General features: G+C 38.4%; 2 protein-coding genes across 4 annotated transcripts in view; one reads left to right on the top strand and one right to left on the bottom strand.

Moving 5' to 3' along the window:
• Pmm2 (phosphomannomutase) overlaps positions 1–19,995 on the top strand; it is a 66,805-nt gene that overhangs the window by 23,518 nt on the left and 23,292 nt on the right. Inside the window, exons 7-8 of one of the 2 annotated variants that reach the window (XR_011040711.1) lie at positions 6,342–6,529; positions 16,851–16,896. Coding sequence is in view for 1 of the 2 variants with exons in the window: in XM_068354869.1 (XP_068210970.1) it covers positions 6,342–6,479 (138 nt within the window). In the remaining variant the exon portion in view is untranslated. Of the gene's footprint in view, positions 1–6,341; positions 8,006–16,850; positions 16,897–19,995 lie in introns of those variants that run through there. The other variant, XM_068354869.1, reaches the window with a different exon arrangement.
• AQP (aquaporin) overlaps positions 9,326–19,995 on the bottom strand; it is a 29,335-nt gene continuing 18,665 nt past the window's right edge. For both annotated transcript variants that reach the window (XM_068354867.1, XM_068354868.1), the window contains exons 2-5: positions 14,361–14,529; positions 13,359–13,551; positions 11,356–11,576; positions 9,326–10,923 (exon numbers count right to left, since the gene is read on the bottom strand). In XM_068354867.1, coding sequence (XP_068210968.1) covers positions 10,724–10,923; positions 11,356–11,576; positions 13,359–13,551; positions 14,361–14,529 — 783 coding nt within the window. In that variant the 3' untranslated portion in view covers positions 9,326–10,723. The remainder of the gene's footprint in view (positions 10,924–11,355; positions 11,577–13,358; positions 13,552–14,360; positions 14,530–19,995) is intronic.

Below are 19,995 nucleotides of genomic sequence, written 5' to 3' on the forward strand. Positions count from 1 at the left end.
CGGAGTGGGCTGCCCTGATCCTGTTCTCCACGTCCTTTTTGCTTGTGGGAGCTGATGTTAGGATGCTCCCTAGGTAGGAGAACTGGTCCACCTGTTCTAACGGTTGGTCATTCACTGTGGTATTGAAGTTTGGGAGCATTAGTCCTGGTGGATGTTGGACGAGGGTCTTGGTTTTATCTGTGTTGACTTGCATCCCAAAACGTTCGTAGGCAGAGTTGTATGCATCAGCTAATGACTGCAGGTCCTCTGTAGTCTGACCTGGGGTGGCATTGTCGTCAGCATACTGCAGTTCTCGCACTGTACACAAGGTGGTCTTGGTTCTGGCGCGGAGTCTGGCGAGGTTGAAAGCGCCTCCATCCATGCGGAAACGTAGGTCGACTGAGGGTGTGTCTGGGGGAATCTCATTGAGCATTGCTGCGGTGTATAGCGAGAAACACGTTGGGGCCAGAACACAGCCCTGCTTCAGGCTGCCGTTGATGGGGAATGGGTCTGAAAGAGAGTTCTGGTGGCAGACTCTCCCAACCATTCCGTCATGGAGGGCACGCACCAACTTGACAAAATCGGGTGGGCAGCCATATCTTTTAAGGACAGCCCACATGGCAGGTCGAGGTACTTTGTCGAAGGCCTTTTTCAAATCCCAGAAGATGAACATTATGGGCTGTTGTTGTTCGAGGCTCTTCTCTTGTAGTTGTCACGCACAGAAGATCATGTCTATGGTCCCGCGGGAAGGTCGAAAGCCGCACTGAGACTGACAGGACGTCCTCTGCGAGAATAAGGAGGCGGTCAAGGAGAATTCGAGCGAAAATCTTACTCGCGATGCTTGGTAGTGATATTCCCCATTAGTTGTTACAGTTCTCCCTGTCTCCCTTCTTGAAGATGGTAACGATGTTTGCATCGCGGAAGTGACTGGGGAGGGTCTTGGTCTCCCATATTTTCAGTATAAGGAGCATCAAACTGTTCCTCAAACCGGGTCCACCGTGAGTGAGGAGCTCAACGGGATGTTGTCTGGCCCTGGGGCTTTGCCGGGCTTCATGCGCTGCAGGGCCTTGTTGAAGTCATGGATGGAGGGTGGTAGTGCCATCCAGTGACGGACGGAATGCTGCGGGGTCATTCGCAGGAGATCGTCTGGGGTGTCTGCTTGGTCATTGAGGAGGTTCTCAAAGTGAGACCTCCACCTGGCCAGGATGCCCTCGCTGTCGGTGATGGTCGTGGCCCCATCCGCGTCCTTCAGGCTGCCCACTGATGACCGTGTGGGACCGAATATTTCCTTTGTTGCTGCATAGAAGCTGCGCAGGTCACATTGGTCAGCGAAACTCTGTATTTCTGCAGGTTTTCTTTGCCACCAGGTGTTCTGGGCTTCACGGATCCCTCTTTGGCAACCAGCTTCAGCCACCTTGTGAGCACATTTGTTAGCTGCTGTTGGTTGGTTTTCCAAAGTCAGGCGTGCTTGTCGTTTGGTTTCAATGAGAAGAGAGATGGTAGCATCATTCTCATCAAACCAATCCTGCCGTTTCTTGGTGGTGTAGCCTAGTGTTTCCTCCGCGGCACGGGCCATGGCGTTTCTGAGGGTGGTCCAGTGGTGCTCAACAGGGGCCTGACCCACGGGGTCTGCGAGGTGTTGTTCGCAGGCCTCCTTGTAGTTCTGTGCCACCTGTGGGTTGCGGAGCTTACTACAATCAAAGCGTTGGTGTGGTACGCTGTCAGGTGCCCTTCTGGGTGGTCGTAGGGTCGTCACGGAGAGTCGGGAGATGAGGAGTCTGTGGTCCGTCCAGCAGTCGTCCGCTCCGGGCATGGATCGGGTGATGCGGACGTCTCCTCGGTCTCTGGCTCTGGTCAGGACGTAGTCCAGGGTGTGCCAGTGTTTAGACCGTGGGTGTCTCCATGTGGTCTTTTGTCGGTTTGGTAACTGGAAGATGGTGTTGGTTACCACAAGTTGGTGTTCTGCACACAGACCCAATAGGAGTTGGCATTGACGTTGCAATTTCCAATGCCATGGCGGCCGATGATTCCCTCCCACAGGCGATGGTCTTTGCCTACTCGGGCATTAAAGTCGCCAAGCACAACGAGCTTGTCATTGCCAGGCACTGCCTGGATGGTGCGGTCGAGCTGGGTGTAGAAGGCAGCTTTGTCATCATCGGTTGAGGTCATAGTCGGGGCGTAGACAGAGATCAGGGTGAGATGTCTGTCCCGCGTGATGGGGATGCGGACAGTCATCAGGCGCTCACTGATGGCCTTGGGAGCGAGGTTGTGCTGCTGCACTAGCTGGGAACGGATGGCGAAGCCGACACCGTGGATGCGAGGCTCCTCTAGGGCCTTGCCTTTCCAGAAGATGGTGTAGCCTGTTCCAGCTTCCCTGATGTTGCCCTCTTCGGGTAGTCTGGTCTCACTAAGAGCCGCCACATCAACATTGAAGCGGGCTAGCTCCTTGCAGACGAGGGCTGTACGTCGTTCCGGGCGGTTGGTGTTCGTCACGTCTTGGAGGGGGCGGATGTTCCACGCACCTAATGTTAATATTTTTTTTCTTGTTGTTTCAACCGCATTAGTGGGATGTCCGCCAGCCGCGGTGAGCTGACCAGATGGGTTTGCCGTGTCCGATGTTTACCCCACCTTTTCTCGGGGCCTCCCCATGTGGGGTGGGCTGCGGTGTCCTCAATAGGCCAGCCCAGTCACGGGTCCAGGGGTGATATAGTATTAGAATTTCAGTAAAGTACACTACTACGCAGCTATTGATATTGAAGTTCAATCGTTAATTATTGCTATGAATCTCCCCTAATGTTCAAATTGCTTCTCCCTCTATGTTGGTTGTATTTTGATGTGTACCCTAAAACTAAAAATTCACATTTTCTTTCCTCCAGTGTAGTATTGGTATCATATGACTGTGTATGGTAAGACTATCATGAAGGTGAACCATATCTCTCTTGTTTTCTAGTTCTCTCATCAATAGGTTAGAATGCACAGTTCTACCCACGCTCCAGATTGTGATTTTGTTTTTTTTAGGAAGTCCTATAGAAATTTGTTTTGAAATATTATAGATTAATAGAGAATGTTGTCTTTTAATTTCTCTATGTCTTCTTGTGAGGAGGGTTGTTTAAGGAGCAAAACTGTGATTTGAATAATGATTGTGAAGAATGTTCTCCTCTCTCAGATAATCTTATGAAGGATTATCTTCAGTTAGTAGCTGTTCACGGAAAAGATTTTCAAATCGTTAAAGAAAATTGTCATAATTCAGGGTAAAAGACACAGAAGACTAGGATAGTTGATTACTGCAAAAGTAAAGTTCTGATTACCAAGCTAAATAAGTTTTTTGCTGATTCTGCTATATTTTTGCAATCTATAGAAGCTAATGAGCCAGGATGCAAAGGTGGTGAATCTAGTTCAGTACTGTATGCCTTGTTTTGAATTCTAGGCTAACTCCGCAAGTTATGTCTAGAAGTTCTGGTTTACCAGACAGTAAGGAGTCTGTTGGTACACAGCAGATTATAAAGCCAGAGGAATCTCCTCCAGTATTGCTCTCTGCAATTACTTCAGACCCTTCTGTTGTGAAATTCACGCATTTTCGGGATCCAGTCAGCTCTATACGGCTTCTGGATTCTGAGATAGATGACTTGGATGGCAGTCTGTATCCTAATATACCTCTGCCCACTGAAGTCATGCTCATGAACAACCTTTGTGCATTTATTAATACCTGTAATGTGTTACTGTATAGCTGATGCTTCCTGTGGACTGTGAATCTTAGTCCTCAGATTCTTCTTTAAAAGCTTCGGCTGGAGCTAAATAACGGTTGATTTCACGTTTTGAATGACAGTAGGAATCAGCCTTGTGTAGGCTCTGCCATTAACTCATCCCATTTTGGACCTAGCGGCATCAATGTTGGTGCAAGTACCTCACCTGCCAAAGCGAGTTCCTTGCCCAGTGCTTTTTGTCTTACAATTTTTAAAACACTCAACCTTTGGAAGACCTTTCCTATTAAGCTCTCCCTACTAAAGCACTTTTTCTTTTACCTTTAGCCTCAGCTTAATTTATTAGTGTACAGACTTTTTCCTATAATGTGGGGTTTCGTGTGGAAATATGTAATTTTTTTTGTCAGGGATAAAAATTATTTCAAGTTTTTCACATTTCTACTTTGGAGGAGGAAGTTGATAATACATTCAAAAATAGATTCCTATGCTTCATAGGCCATCAAGTTTCATTTAGATAAAACTAAAATCTTTTGAAGAAAGGTGCCAATTTGTTTTATGGGGTTAGGTCTTCAAATTTCTCTCTAAGAATGCTATGACCTTTGTTATTAAGAGTTTATTGACAGAAGCCTATTGATATCGAAGTCAAGTCAAATGAAGGCTCATGGTATTAGAGGCACAGCTATTTTTCTTAAGAGAGGGGATGTTGATGAAGGAGAGGTCTAATTGGTGAGGGATCTATGGTCGTGGTTCAATCACGCCCCAGTTTTCTATACCGACGCTCAAAGAGTGAGCGAGCTAGGTTTATTCCCGGCATTCCATGCATCTCTTTTTTTCTCTGGTATATTCAGCAATAACTATGCCTTAGAAATGGTGCTAGAGGAGCATTTCACTGGGTGACAAAGGTTCCTTGCCCAGTAACAGATTTTTTCTTCGTCAAAATCCCTTTTTTAGAAAGAATTTTCGCAGCAGCTGAGGGATTAGATAGTGTAGTTAAAAAGTATTCTTTTGATTAATATTTTTGAAAGGTTGGATTTTAGCTATAACAGTTTCTTCACGGGAAATATAGTAAAATTGTATCAAGATTTAAGTATTGAGGACATCTCTTGAGGAATTTTAAGATTTAAAATTCCTTGATATAACCATTTAATTTTTAGCCCTTTGCGAGTTTAGTTTGATCATTTTCAATCTTGATGTGCAACTTGTTACGTTTTCTTAGTTTACAGTGAATTACTGTTGAACTTGTTTCAAGTAAAATTGAGTCTGGTGATTTAAAAGTATATAATTAGTCTGGGATTTACATTTCCTTAACCCTTTTAATCCCAATGGACGTACTGGTACGTTTCACAAAACTCATCCCTTTACCCCCATGGACGTACCGATACGTCCTTACAAAAAACTGCTATTTACATTTTTTTGCATATTTTTGATAACTTTATTAGAAACTTCAGGCATATTCCAAAAGAATGAGACCAACCTGACCTCTCTATGACAAAAATTAAGTCTGTTAGAGCAATTTAAAAAAAAAAATATATTACAAAATATGCTTTAAAAAGAAAATGCCAGGGGGTTGAGGGTTGGAAAGTTGCAAATAGCTTGGAGGCAAAAGGGTTAATCTTTCCTTTGCCATCCCACCACCATTTCAGACTAAATTTATTAGTTGAGCTTTTCAATTTCATGAAATTAAACCTCTCTTGTTGGATCTTGATGTTTATGAAGGTGTAGACCCAAATGGTATTTTTCTTTTGTTTTCTTTTATAAAGACTACAGATTTCTCAGCTCTAAAGTTATATATTATAATGTGCAAGTTAGGAAGAAGAGGTTCTTTTAGCACTTGTTGGAGAATTGCTGATGTTTGTGGTTGCTCAAGCCCAACCTATTACCGCCCAATTTCCATAACTCCCATATCATCTATAGTTTTTGAACATCTTTTGGCAAAATGTCTTAATAGGTCTGTTGAAGGTAATCATCTGTTCCTAATTTACAATCTGATTTTAGTAAAGGCCTGGGAGCATGGGATGCCCTTCTTATAATCTCCAATGCAGTACAGAAATCCCTTGATTGTGGTCAGGAAGTTCGTATGATTGGCCTTGATTTTAGTGCTGCCTTTGACCGTGTCAATCATGAGGCCCTTGTTTTCAAACTCAAACAATTGGGAATGGGTAGATCTTTTCTTAGAATTATTGTTGAATTTTTAAGTGATAGATTGCAAGAGTTGTTGTTGATGGGCACCAAAGCAAGTATAGGAATGTGATATCTGGTGTCTCTCAGGGTAGTGTTCTTGCCCCATTAATTTTCATACTATATACATATGACACGTGGTTTGGCTTAGAAAACAAGCTTGTTGCATATGCAGGTGATGCTACTCTCTTTGCATCAATTCCATCTACTGAATGTAGATCTTGGGTTGCTAAGTCCAGTAATAGAGATCTAGCTAAAATTAGAGCATGGTGCAAAATATGGGGCATGAAGTTGAATCTTAATAAAACTCAAAGTATGATTGTAAGTAGATTGAGGAGAGTGGCTCCTCAACATCCGGATCCCAGCATTTATAATGTTTCTTTATCACTGTAAGAATGCTAGGTGAGTATAGATATAATTTTAGCATCTAAATTCCTTTATTCCTCTCTCTTATTTTACCATTGTATTATTTTTCTTTAACAGACTATACATTTCTTTGGTGACAAGACAGCCAAGGGCGGCAACGACCACGAGATCTACGAAGACACGCGAACCATCGGGCACACTGTGACGTCTCCAAGTGACACCAGAACTCAAGTCTCAGAAGTTTTAGGTTTATGAATTAGTTAAGAGCTCGTACTTATGGCACTTGTATCTTAAGGCAGTGACAGGTAATTCTTTATTTATTTGTTTCATAAGTACTAGTCTTCCTTGTGTTTATTAATTTTGGTGAGGGATTTACTTAGTGTTGAGTTTCTCTGTCTTCAAACAATTTTAGAAAATCATTTACTGTTGTTTCAGTTCATTTTAGCATATCAACATGAAATTACATTGGCTTAGCAGCAGCATTACTTGCCTAACACTAACCATTTTCAGATGTAATGAAATGTTTATGATAAAAAGAAGAATTTTACTGACATTAAATTTCTTCTCTTGGCTATTGTGAATTTCAATAGTACATTAATCGTAGGAGGATCATATCAGGTTCATGTCAAGTTTATGGTTTTTCCTGAACATATGATTTATATGGTACATTTCAGCACTTATTTTAGTTCCTACCCTCAGACTTGTGTGTTTCTCTCTTAATTTAATTACACACAAGCTCTCTCTTTGTCAGTAAAATTCTACAGCTCAGGTTAGACCTTTGTAGTGCAGTATGCATGTTTCTCATAATCTTGAAATTTATTAAATACATTTCAACAGTTGTGTTTGTGTGAAGTAGAACAGTACTGTATATAGAAATGTATATTTTTTTTTACATTACTGTAAATGATAGTATGGTTTTCTGCCTATCTTTCTTCTACTTAAATCAATCGGGCATTATGTGATACGTAGTAATCATTTGTTTATTATAATATAAAATTTTGTCATGACAGATAGAGTGAAATCCAATTAGATATAGGTTTGTATTTGTTATTATTCTGAAGAGTAGCTCTGTAGGTCATATTTTATGTGCCTTCTTAAATACAGACAGTCCTCAGCTTACAAACATTCAGAGATACAAACACAGATGCAGCTGAAAATAACAAACAAGATAAAGAAATATTGTAATAGAATATTATATAATTTAATACTGTAAGCAAACAACAATTGTAATATCCTGATATCTATTTCATATGAAACACGATTATTTATTGACTTTTTAGCTAGAAATCAAAATCATGGGATTCAGGTTAGGTCTACCCTAGGCCAAAATTTAATACAGTTCGATTTACAAACAGCTTCTTGGAACCTATTATGTTTGCAAGTTGAGGACCTTTTGTATAGTACAGTATATTAAAGTTATAGATCTTGAAACAATGGTGGGATAAGGATATATTTCCTTATATTTTTACACTACAGTATGTAGAAGTAATTTTCAGTATATTTATTTACTTATTTTCCATGTTTTGAAAGGACCTTCTATACATTTTGCATTGTTTACAGTACCAATGCAATCATAATTTTTGTAAGTTAATATTTAGAGTTTCCATTTATTATCATATAAATTTTCTCATTTTTTGTAATTTTTTATATTTTGGACGAACATGAAGGCCCATTAAAGCATGGGGTTAGTAGATAGGTTTTACTAATTCATGCTTTGGTCAGTATTGTTACATAGAATTTTTATTGTACAGTCTCATCTTTTTATTAAAAGTGGCAAAGAATTCTTTTTGTTATTGTGTTCCTTCATTAGTTAGCGATAAGTAATTTCTTAACTTCTTTATGTGTATGTTCATAATCCCATTTGTTAAAAGGTTTAAAGGTTAAAGGTCACTGGTTTTAGTTCCAGTATCATCAGAATAGATGCTCACCAGAACGTCCGTCGGGCAAGCCCAAGCCCCACTGTGGTGCCTAACCACAGCAGTGGCCTCTTCAGTAAACAGCTTGAACTCACGGTCCTGGGCAGGGATCGGTCTGCTGCCCTGGGTATAGTAGGCAAACACGTTACTGCTGTAATAGCCAGGTTGCTCATGAATGCCAGAGGCAAGGTCCAAGCCTTCTCTCCATCTAGGTCAGACCAGGGAGGGCCAGGCAATGGCTGCTGATGGCTCATAAGGTAGACTTATAGGCTTCCCCAAAACCCTCTATCGATAACTCGCAAGGATGGTGAGGTTGCAGACAACTGTGCTAGAAACCGTCGAGCTTGAATGGGACTCCAACTCCCATCCAGCAAGTCTTCAGGCAAGGACATTTCCAATAGGCTACCTTCTATTGTAGTTTTTTATTTCCTTGTTTCCTTTCCTCACTGAGCTAGAAGAGACTATTTAGCTATGGTAAGCAGCTCTTCTAGGAGAAGGACACTCCAAAATCAAAACATTGTTCTCTAGTCTTGGGTAGTGTCATAGCCTCTGTATCATGACCTTCCAGCGTTCTTGGTTAGAGTTCTCTTGCTTGAAGGTACACTCGGGCACGCTGTTCTATCTTATTTCTCTTCCTCTTGGTTTGTTAAAGTTTTTTAGTTTATATAGGAAATATTTATTTTAATGGTGTTACTGTTCTTAAAATATTTTATTTTTCCTTGTTTCCTTTCCTCACTGGGCTATTTTCCCAACACCTGGCATTATAGCATCCTGCTTTTCCAACTAGGGTTGTAGCTCAGCTTCTAATAATACCTATAGATTGCGGATTGATCATTCTAATCTGGTGGTTGAATCGGTGAAACTACAGAAGTTCAAACTCTAAGCGGATGTTTTTATGTTGAACAGGATGACATAAATCTCTCTTCATAGTTTACATATGACAGATCTCTTTCAACATTGTTACTGATCTTAGAATATTTTATATTTTTAAATCATTACTTCCCGTATTTAGCAAAGTGCTCGCTGACTTTCTTCATCTCCAAAGAAACTGACAATAACATTTCATAAATTAGACTAGGTAAAATGCTCGTCGACTTTCTGCATCTCTAAAGAAACTGTCGATAACATTTCATAAAATGACCCATGCAAAATCCAGATTCCATTAGGGCATTAAAGAAAAACCCAAACATAACAACTTTTTATTTAATGAGGTTTGCCTGACACTACGACTGTGTGTCGTCATCTGAGCAAAACCCTAAAATATCCAAACATTAACAAGGATAAACAGCATAACTTTTGTTTTTATTTTTCAAGTGGAAACAGACAGCAATGTACCTGTATATTTTTAATGGCTTTACCAGTAACAAGCTACTGAAGACAAACGAAACTAAAAGACATCACATAAATAATAATAATAAGGCACATGGTGATGCATTTATCACCACTTGGGGCGAACGTAACGGTAATTGAGCAAAGGACAAATGATGAGCTTATCAGATTATCAGTGAGTAACTAGGGGGGGTTTGCTATACGGTAGTTGCTCGTACAGTATTGTAGGCCGCCGAGAAGTATGGAGACTATGAAAATGGCCAATTTCAAGACTACAGTATTAGCTTTACATGATAGCTTGCACCTATTCGAACAACCATATGATACACAGACTGAAAATTAAAAATATTTTTCTGAGTTTTAAGCTCGTTGTTTTGACTTGGAAGGATATTAGTTGCACTAGTTTCAATTTCATTATTGGAAGCACATAGATTGCATTATGTGAATATCACATCTCTTTGTTTTTGACATTCCAAGACGCGCCTGAAATTACACTGAATAACATCGACATCTGGTATTTTAGTATCAGTATTGTAGAAAAATGTACACAATTAATGTAACTGTACTGTTCTGAAATACAAATTTTCGTACTTTTACAGATAGGAAATTTTTTTATCGTATTTTGAAGGAAAGAGGATTTTCAGGCGGCATTAGTCACTGGAAGGAATAATCGTGAGTTGGAGGGTGACATATCCGTTAACCTGATGTAGCTTTCATTAATTGAGGAATAATTCTCATCCATCAGATATAAACATTGCTAAAATGGTACATCAAATGTCATCTTGTACCATAGGGTAAGGATTAACATGTAACCTCTTTGTTTTGTGCATAAATAGTTTCCAGCGGACTTGTATTTTGTACATTTCTTTTTACCTATATGAGATTCTTTGAATTGGTCAGACAATATATTAATTCATGTCATTGTGTTGAATTCTATTATAGGAAACTATTTATGTTAAGTATTGCAGTACACGTTTTTGAGCATTACATTGTATTGGTGTACGTGGTCGGATATATTTGTATGTTTACGAGGCATTTTGAATGGTAAAAAGGTTTTGGCCTTACTGAGAATATCATTCGTTGTATTTGTCTAAAAAGAAATTCTTTAACTTCCATACGTTTTCTGTCTTTCGTTGCTTAAGAACCTTTAAATGAAACTATTCGTATAAATCGGAAGGATAGAAAGCCAAAGAAACTTAATTGCATTAAGTCTTTGAGTTCACGGAAGAATGTAGAAGACGGTCGGCTCTTACTCTACTCTTCCTTTGGCTTGAAAGGTCCAACGATCATATTTTTGAAGGTGGGAGTGTTCCAGAGCCTGATGGAGAGCATGGATCCCAGGATGGACCCGGCCCAGTAGACGATGATGTGCTCGACGTTGGTGTGTCCTCGGCAAGCCCACTTCAGGCCAGTGGCCAGCACTGGGTTGAAGTAACCACCAGAGGTGGTGAAAGCTGCAAATAAGAAAGGATTTATTGTGAATTTTGAAAATATTGTGAAGGTTTAGAGACCAGTGTTTCAGTATGGTAATTACTGATATAGGCTGGGAGTAAATTTTATGTCCTATGGTAATTGTACAGTAGTAGTAGTTGTTGTTATTATTATTATAATTGATTATTATTATTACTAGCTAAGTTGCAACTCTAGGTGGAAAAGCATGATGCTATAAGCCCAAGGGCTCCAGCAGGAGTAAATATCCCAGCGAGGAAAGTAAATAAGGAAATAAACTACACGAAAAGTAATAAATAATGAATATTAAATAATTCAAAATCAATAACAACATTAAACTAGAGACAAAGTTCAGTTAAGAACAGCATAATGACTCAAGCCAGATTGACTGAATAGGAATCTACTAACGACAATACTCTCATATGACGTTCACTCACCGAGGACCACCATGGAAGTAGAGAAGAACGAGTCGAAAGTGGCAGCAAACTTGGGCTCGAGTTCCCCGAGAGTCCTCGAGACGATTCTGCAAGCGCAGGTGAGGCCACCCTCAATCAGGAAGCCGACGGCGACAGGTACAGCCAGGTCAGCCGTGCAGCTGTCCACACCGCGGCCGATGTGGGTCTCGGCAAATTCCATCATCCAGATCATTTTCACCCATCTGGAATTAGTTTTATTTTTCCTTATTATTATTAATTGGTGTTGCTCGAAGATACTTGAAAAGCAGGTTATAGATGGGTATTGGTAGAGCATGATTTAGAGCATTGGTTCCCAGAGAGGTTGTAACTGGTGGATTGGTATTTGGGGGTGGTGTGGTAAAAGCTGCGGTTGGGGTCGACAGAGTGGCCTGACAAGCATTTAACCCTTTTACCCCCAATGGACGTACTGGTACGTTTCACAAAACTCATCCCTTTACCCCCATGAACGTACCGGTACGTCCATGCATAAAAACTGCTATTTACACTTTTTTGCATATTTTTGATATTTATGAGAAACTTCAAGCATTTTCCAAAAGAATGAGACCAACCTGACCTCTCTATGACAAAAATTAAGGCTGTTAGAGCAATTTAAAAAAAATATATATTGCAAAATGTGCTTGAAAAAGAAAACGCCAGGGGGTTAAGGGTTGAAAAGTTCCAAATAGCTTGGGGATAAAAGGGTTAAGCAATAAAGAGCTTACTTTTTTTTCTTTCACAAAATTGTATTGACAAAAAATGTCATAAACACTAAGGCTAGGAAACTTGTAGGCAGTTTATAGGTAATGAAATTGACATTAGAATTATAAACAAATATATAGCCCTGTTACATAGCTTTAACTGTATCAAGGGGAAGGGGGGGAGCCCCGCCGGCCTGAAAAAATTAGGGAACCCCGGATTTAGAAGTTTAAAGCCCCTTCCACACAAAGGGCAAATACAGGGCAGGCACTTTGATTTGCCCGTTATTATTTTGCTTTGAAACAGTGTTACCAGATCAGACAGTCCAAGGCAGGCAAATGTATGACTGTCCGGACGCCGGGCAGAGGCCAGAGTGCAGTCAGAGCTGTGTCAGACAATAATCAGGCGCCCATCCAGTGCCTCAACAATGGCCACTGGCATTTCGATGGTTTGCTCGTTCTTTTGTCGTCATCTACACTTGATCGTCAACCATGTAACAGTGACTGCCCGCCATGCATTTACCCCTCGTGTGGAATGGCCTTAAAAGTCTCATGATTGGCAAAGATAAGGGACAGGACCGTGCCCTAGAGACTGACCATATATACATATGATCAGTGGCCAAGCCCCCTCTCCATCTATATAAATATAATTATTGTATAGGATTTTTTGTACTGTAAAGCTTAATTTCAAGATCTGTATACGACAAAGTGGTCACTTGAATTGCTTGTCAATAGATTCAAGAGAAAGTGGCTTAAAAATGAATATCAATATTAGCAGTAAGATAAGTTCATTTATAAGTATCGTATTGTTGAATCCTCTCGAGTTACAAATCCATAGAAATGACTATAGTGATGGAAGTAGTTTTTAAGAGCTCTGTGCAACCAATGTAGTATGTCCTTCGTATCATTCAAAGTCAAGATTTGTCTAATGAATTTTGTAAAGTTTTTTAATACACGATGCTTGTTGTGGCACATAAAAAAAGACTTGTAAGCTTTACCAGTGTTGGATATATGTAATCCAGAAAATATTTACAAGTCTCACTAACCATGAAGAATAAGTGACGTGTGGCCAAGTACAAAATAAATCAAAGTCATAGTTAATTGTGAGTATTGTACTTTGTTTTAAAACATATTCTGAGATATTAACAGAAGTTATGGCTTTATCCAAAAGAGGAGACTGAAAGTAGAATATTTTCATGCCCAGTGAGAGTAAATACCACCAAAATGGTGTTAGCGTTAACTTATCACATTCCTCACATGAAGGGAGATCGAGAGAAAATTTGCCCTTACCTGAATGATGCCAAACCTCCAATGACCTGACATACAATCTTGAGGACGACAGAGACAGCATCGGCACCAGATTCCACGTATTCCTCCAACAGGCTGTAAGGACAAGCAGTGGCAGTTCCCCAACTCTGACCCCACCAGATGGTCATGAGGAAGAGATACACACCGTAAGCGTAGACGCCGTAGTTATCAGCAACTGTTGGAAAAGGAAAAGAAGGAAACGTAGCATTGATCATTACGTTTAACGTTAATGTTTGTTTTATTCTATCCAGATTGAAGTTGTTCTGAATGTAGACAGTAAAAGCATATTAGGAACTAGATGGAAGGCCAGTAGGACTGTAATATTCACAATTCCAGTGTTTAGGTGAATTTTACTGTACAATGTACATCTATAGTCTCCCTAAATTCCTTATCAAAGCAATATACCCATTTAGTATTATTATTATTATAGCTAGTACCCTATTGTTGGAAATGCAGGATACTATAAGCCCATGGGCTCCAATAAGGAAAAATAGCCTTGTGTGGAAAGGAAGTAAGGAAACAGATAAACTACATGAGAAGTAATAAATAATACAAAATGTCTTGGGGTCATTATCAATATTACAATAAATTTGTTTTATACGAAGAGAGACTTAAGGCGGGTTTACACGGTTGAACGGTTGGTCAAACGCGGTTCGACAGACAAGTAGTGATGTTCGAGCGTGTGAATGGGGTATCTGGTTGTCGAACGCTTCAAAGAAAGTCTGATCTAGCCTGACTTTTGGCGGGTCTTCATTGTCCACAACCCTTATGCATTTGTGACTGACTCCACCTCTTCGAACCGTGTGACAAGTAGGTTCGACGAGCAGTTTGATCGTGTAAACCCCGCTTAACATTAAATTTCATTATTAAACACCTGAAAATCCTATCTTTATGTGATATCTTTGAACTTCTAATGTCATAGAACAACCTCTTCTGAAATATTAGTATAAAAGTCTATTTGGAACGAAGCAGCGGTTCACTCACTGATAATAAGCTCATAACAGGTGCCGCACATCTCGGCAGCAGCCACCAGCTCTAGCAGGCATCCCTTGACCAGCTCGTTGGTCACTATTTCGGACAACCGGCCGCGGATGATGTGCGACAGCGCCATCTGGGTGATGACTGTCAGCGTCGATATTATGATCGACATCATCTGTTCGGAAAGAATCGGGTTTCAATTAGCTGTTGTCGATAAATGGTAAATACAGTACTGAAATTTACGGTGAAATATAATTTGTAAATAATATACATTATCCTCTAAGTTTATCCTCTTCAGGGGATTAACATTTGTACCAGATCGGTCAGTAGCTTGGATTGTTGTAGATGAATTATATGCTGTACTTAACTTTGGAAAATGAGTAAGAAAGTTAAAGGAAATATTTTGTTTGAAAGAATATGGTGGAGTATAGTGTAACCGTAAAATTATCATACTTACATAATACTGTACGCACATAGTCAGTAATACTGTATGTACGTAGTAATGCTGTACTAATATTGTCTGTAATACTGCATGTAGTTTGTCGTAATGCTGTACTAATATTGTATGTAATAATGAATGTAGTATTTTGTAATGCTGCATGCACATAGTTAGTAATACTATACGTACATAGTCAGTAAGGCTGTATGCTGGTAGTACTGTAATACTGTACGTACATAGTAATGCTGTATGGATAAACAGTAGTCAGTAATACTGTATATACTGTACATTGTAATACTGTACGCTCATAGTCAACTTAAAATATAGTACTGTAAAAAGGTTTTATCATATTGGTCAGGTTACCATAAGGATTAAGGAACGTCAGTGCACCTTGCACTGCGTCCAGTAGGCCTTACTGAAGAGTCCTTTCAGGGTATTTTCACCCACTTTTTAGCTTTCTAATTCACCTCTATTATTAATTTCCTTAATTATGCTGACCACCACCTGGGTTTTGCACCATTTACATATCTGTGCTGAATGTCCACCCGGCTGTGGTTTACATTGCCGAAATTCCATAAATACAAAATGTTACATAATGGATTGATACTTCATTTATTATAGTGTATATGTATATATATATATATATATATATATATATATATATATATATATATATATATATATATATATTATATACGTATACTCTTCATGTATACAGTACATATAATGTGTGAATGTACATATGTCTTATACATAGATATACAGTAAATATTTATTTAAAAATAGATTACAGGCCATTGGGACAGTAGGGAGTATTCGTGGTTATGGGGTTGAAGAAATAACAAAAGAAAATAAGTGGTGGGATGAAGAAGAAGTGGGTTAGTGAAAGGAAAAAGAGAAGAGTAATGTTAAAGAGTAAATGGACTTCAGGATAGAAGATGCTGTCTGATGTGAACGCAGTCGTGTATCAATTGAGCTAGTATCAAGATTTGATGGGAAGATCTAAGAAAGGTGATTAAGAGGATGAGGATTGGACGTCCTGATTTGGTGAGATTATAAGTGAGATCCTGCCGTACAGTGATGATAGTGTGGCTGAGTGGCTGACAAGGGGTTATAAGGTATGTTTAAATGATGGAAAGGTTCTGAGAAACAGTTGAGAGGAAATATTTTTTCTCATGAACTTGGACTAGAAGGTAGAGTTATGCTATTATTAATTATACCAGGGAAAGTCTATTGTAGGAATTTTGAAAAAGTAAAACAGCTGACAGAACAACTGCTATGGGAACAAAATGATTGGTTTAAATGAGAAAGTGTGGATGATATGTGCTTATTCTGAAACATTTATGTGAGACTTTTTATAATAAAAGGAAGAACTGCATATGGCATAGTGTATTATGGGCATAGCAAATGCTTAGATAGAAGTAAATTGTTTTAAAGTATGTAGACAAGAGAGTGACTGGTCTGATTTGAAAGTGGGTCTGGGATAAGGGTGGCTTTTCATAGTATAAGGAAAGTTATGTTATATGATATGAAAAATCAGAAAAAGGCCAGTGGATGTAAGTTTAAAGTTGTTGGATAAGAAATAAGATTGAATTGAGTTTTAAATGGTAGATGTGTGTTGATAATATTGTGCTGATTTGGGCCATGGAGGAAAAACTGCAGGATGTGGTAAAAGTCTGAAAAAGGGAGAAATTGGAAGAAAATCGGATGAAATAAAAAAATATGGCTGATTGAAACTGGAAGAAATTAATTTGTATAAAAAGTTTGGAATAAATTTACTGGAAATATAAGAGAAAGAGATGAAGGTATGGTTCAACCAACTCTTTATGGAAATGAAGTGTAGAAGTCCATTAAGAATGAAATAAAAGAAGAACTGATTGAGTGAGAAATATTGAGGTATCCGAAAGAAAGCATCTTCATATCCACAAAGCACAAGAGATTATGTAAGATATGGGTGAATGGCTCGGTTTGTGTTGGCGGATTTAACGTGATGCTAATAATCTTATTGTGTAGTTGTACAAGGTGATGATTATGATGATATACTCCTTTTCTCCTAGGAAGGGGTATTCAAGGACAGTCTATCAAGCAACCCAGTGATGCAATGTGAGTATATATATTAGTTTTCCTGTGTGTAATTGAAGTATGTTTACAAATCTCGCTCGGCTATAAGTGTTTTTCAGATGTTTTCTTTCGTTGTTTGTTCGTATATTCATCCATTACATGTAAGAGACCACAGCCAATTCCCTCTCACCTCGAAAGCCTGGACATAAGCATCATAGCTGGCCAAAATTCCGTTTAATGACGAGAACAGTCCTAGCAAATTCCGTAAGGTCGTCTGTGCTCCCGTCCTGGAGGTATTAGACAACATGCCGATGGGTGCCAGTAGAGCACTCGTTGTGTTCCACATGTCAGCCATGTTGTCGGTCAGAGAATTATGTTGTCAAAAGAAGATATGAGTTGCTGTATTTCACAAAGGTACTCGCTGAACTGACTATACATCAACCGAGTACACCTATATATATAGGGTTGTTCGTATATGGCTTTACCCTTTCTCCGTAATAACTCAAATGCCTCGAATCATTAGTTCTGAGGATTAGGAAATCCCTCAAATTCCTTGTATGGCTCTTTTGGGGATTTATTGAAGTGCTTCGTCGGCTGTTTTTATGTCGTCTAAGGCTTTCTTTCCGTATTAAATCTTTACGGGTTTCAGCCTTCCAGACTCAATTTTGGACAACGTAATACGCATCTTATGTATCTAGAGGATAATTTTAGCCCAAAATTCTACTGTAGCTTATATATATCTTTTATAGAGATAACTTTAATAAAAGCTTTATATTCTTAGCAATAAATAATTAGATTTAAATAATTTTTATAGAAGCCATTTCATTTTTGTAATTAAGATACAGAAATATAGTGGCTGCCATTGATGTAATTAATAATTCTTAAATTTTTTATTTTCTCTTGAGAGATTTAAATTTGAAGAAGTCATGTTGGAGCTGATTGTTTAGAATTAGCAAATAAATACAATTTTATTCGTTTTGTTTTATATAGTTTGAAAAGTCTCGTTTCTTTTCTAGTTAATGAAAGAATTTTCAGGATGCAGATAGTGTAGACTAATTTTTTATAAAAAACAATTAGACCAATAAGTGATATGATGAAAAATAACATAGAATCCTATTAATATCAAGTTAAGAGAAAATAAGATATAACATTATACAGGTAAATATTTTCCAAGCAAAATACCATTCAATAAATGTGTGCGAGAAATACGATGATATTGGTATCTCTCGGAGACGCCAGCCAGGATACAAGGCAGGCGTGCCAAGTTGGATAACACAAATACCTTTATATTTTTTTCCAATAAATTAAACCTAGAGTTTCTAGCTTTACACCAGAATTCTCTTGGGCCAGAGCTAACGATGATTTCATTATATGTAGAATTTGGTTTGAAACTCACGTTTTTACATTCATTATTGCCGGGTGTAATTTGATATACAATAGTGTACGCGACCCGTCAAATTTGACGGTCAAATATTTAGGTATGAATGTATGCTTAGTATGAATGAAGGTGGTAGTTGGTGTGTAAAATATATATATATATATATATATATATATATATATATATATATATATATATATATATATATATATATATATTCGAATAAGCCATATATATTTTTGATACATTAGTGTCTGGATTCTCTTAACGACCTCGGGATCAGAGCCCCAGGCGAAATCACACAAAGACAAGAGCTTGGCTCCGGCCGGGAATCGAACCCTGGTCGGCAAGCTTGTATAGACAGTGACTAAGCCACTTGGCCACGATTCCCGGCCGGAGCCAAGCTCTTGTCTTTGTGTGATTTCGCCTGGGGCTCTGATCCCGAGGTCGTTAAGAGAATCCAGACATTAATGTATCAAAAATATATATGGCTTATTCGAATATGAAAAACACGTAAAAATTTGCAAAATTTATCATTAATTGAATGCCAAGTAACAAACTACCAATTAGCTACGATGGTGAAGATGGGTTCATTTCAATTCTAAGTACAAAATACCTGAATTCGACAGGTATAAGTACAGAAGAATTGTCATTGACTTTTATCTTTCTTCGTGGCCAAGTGGCTTAGTCACTGTCAATACAAGCTTGCCGACCAGGGTTCGATTCCCGGCCGGAGCCAAGCTCTTGTCTTTGTGTGATTTCGCCTGGGGCTCTGATCCCGAGGTCGTTAAGAGAATCCAGACATTAATGTATCAAAAATATATATGGCTTATTCGAATATGAAAAAACACGTAAAAATGTGCAAAATTTATCATATATTATATATATATATATATACTGGTATACTGTATTTATTGTTATATTTTTGTGTATAGATATTTTGTATTTTTTTCACTTATGGAAAGATTTATTCAGTAATAGGTGTTTGAACTTAATAATAATATCATGTCATTATTTTCATACTTTGTTTAAACATTTGATTAAAATCAATACTTTCAAATCTAATTAGGATACAATTTCACGAATTCTACAGCCTTTGCTCTAACCTTTACACATATACACTACATTACTACGTGCATCTGTAATTGAAAACTATACAATTGAATACAATAGAAATAGCTTTTGATTTCATAAAAATCGTAATCAGGGGTTTCAAAAAGTCGTGATACGAATGTACCGTAATTTCATATTTTACTGTAATATAATCATAGGTTTACGATACATCCTGCAGAAGGTACAATTACTATACAGTGCTGTGCAATAACTAGGAATAAAGTGCTACAGTTTAGTGCATTAAGTGCTTTTACTGTTTACATATCACAGATATGTTCCATATATCATAAAAGGTGTCCTGAAATTTACAGGACGCTTGAAAAGTTTTGATATACTGAAATGGAGTTATTTTTTATGTAATGATATCTGTGATATTAAAACTTGACATATAACCTGTGCTGTACAATATACATGCTACATATGTGCGGAATAGACAAATAGAAGAATCTAAAAAGCATAGTGCAGTGTCATCGGAGAGAGAGAGACATCTACTGATGTTTGTCACAAAACCTCCTCGATGTTGAAGCATTTTTAAAAGGAATTTCTTTAGCAGATGGAACTCAGGAGGCCTCTGCTTCCTTCTAAGTGAGCTAGGATTACTTTCCGGATGGATTTACCTTCAAGCGGTCAAGGAGGATGAAGAGAATTAG

Source organism: Palaemon carinicauda, chromosome 31, assembly GCF_036898095.1.
Source record: "Palaemon carinicauda isolate YSFRI2023 chromosome 31, ASM3689809v2, whole genome shotgun sequence".
NCBI lineage: Eukaryota > Metazoa > Arthropoda > Malacostraca > Decapoda > Palaemonidae > Palaemon > Palaemon carinicauda.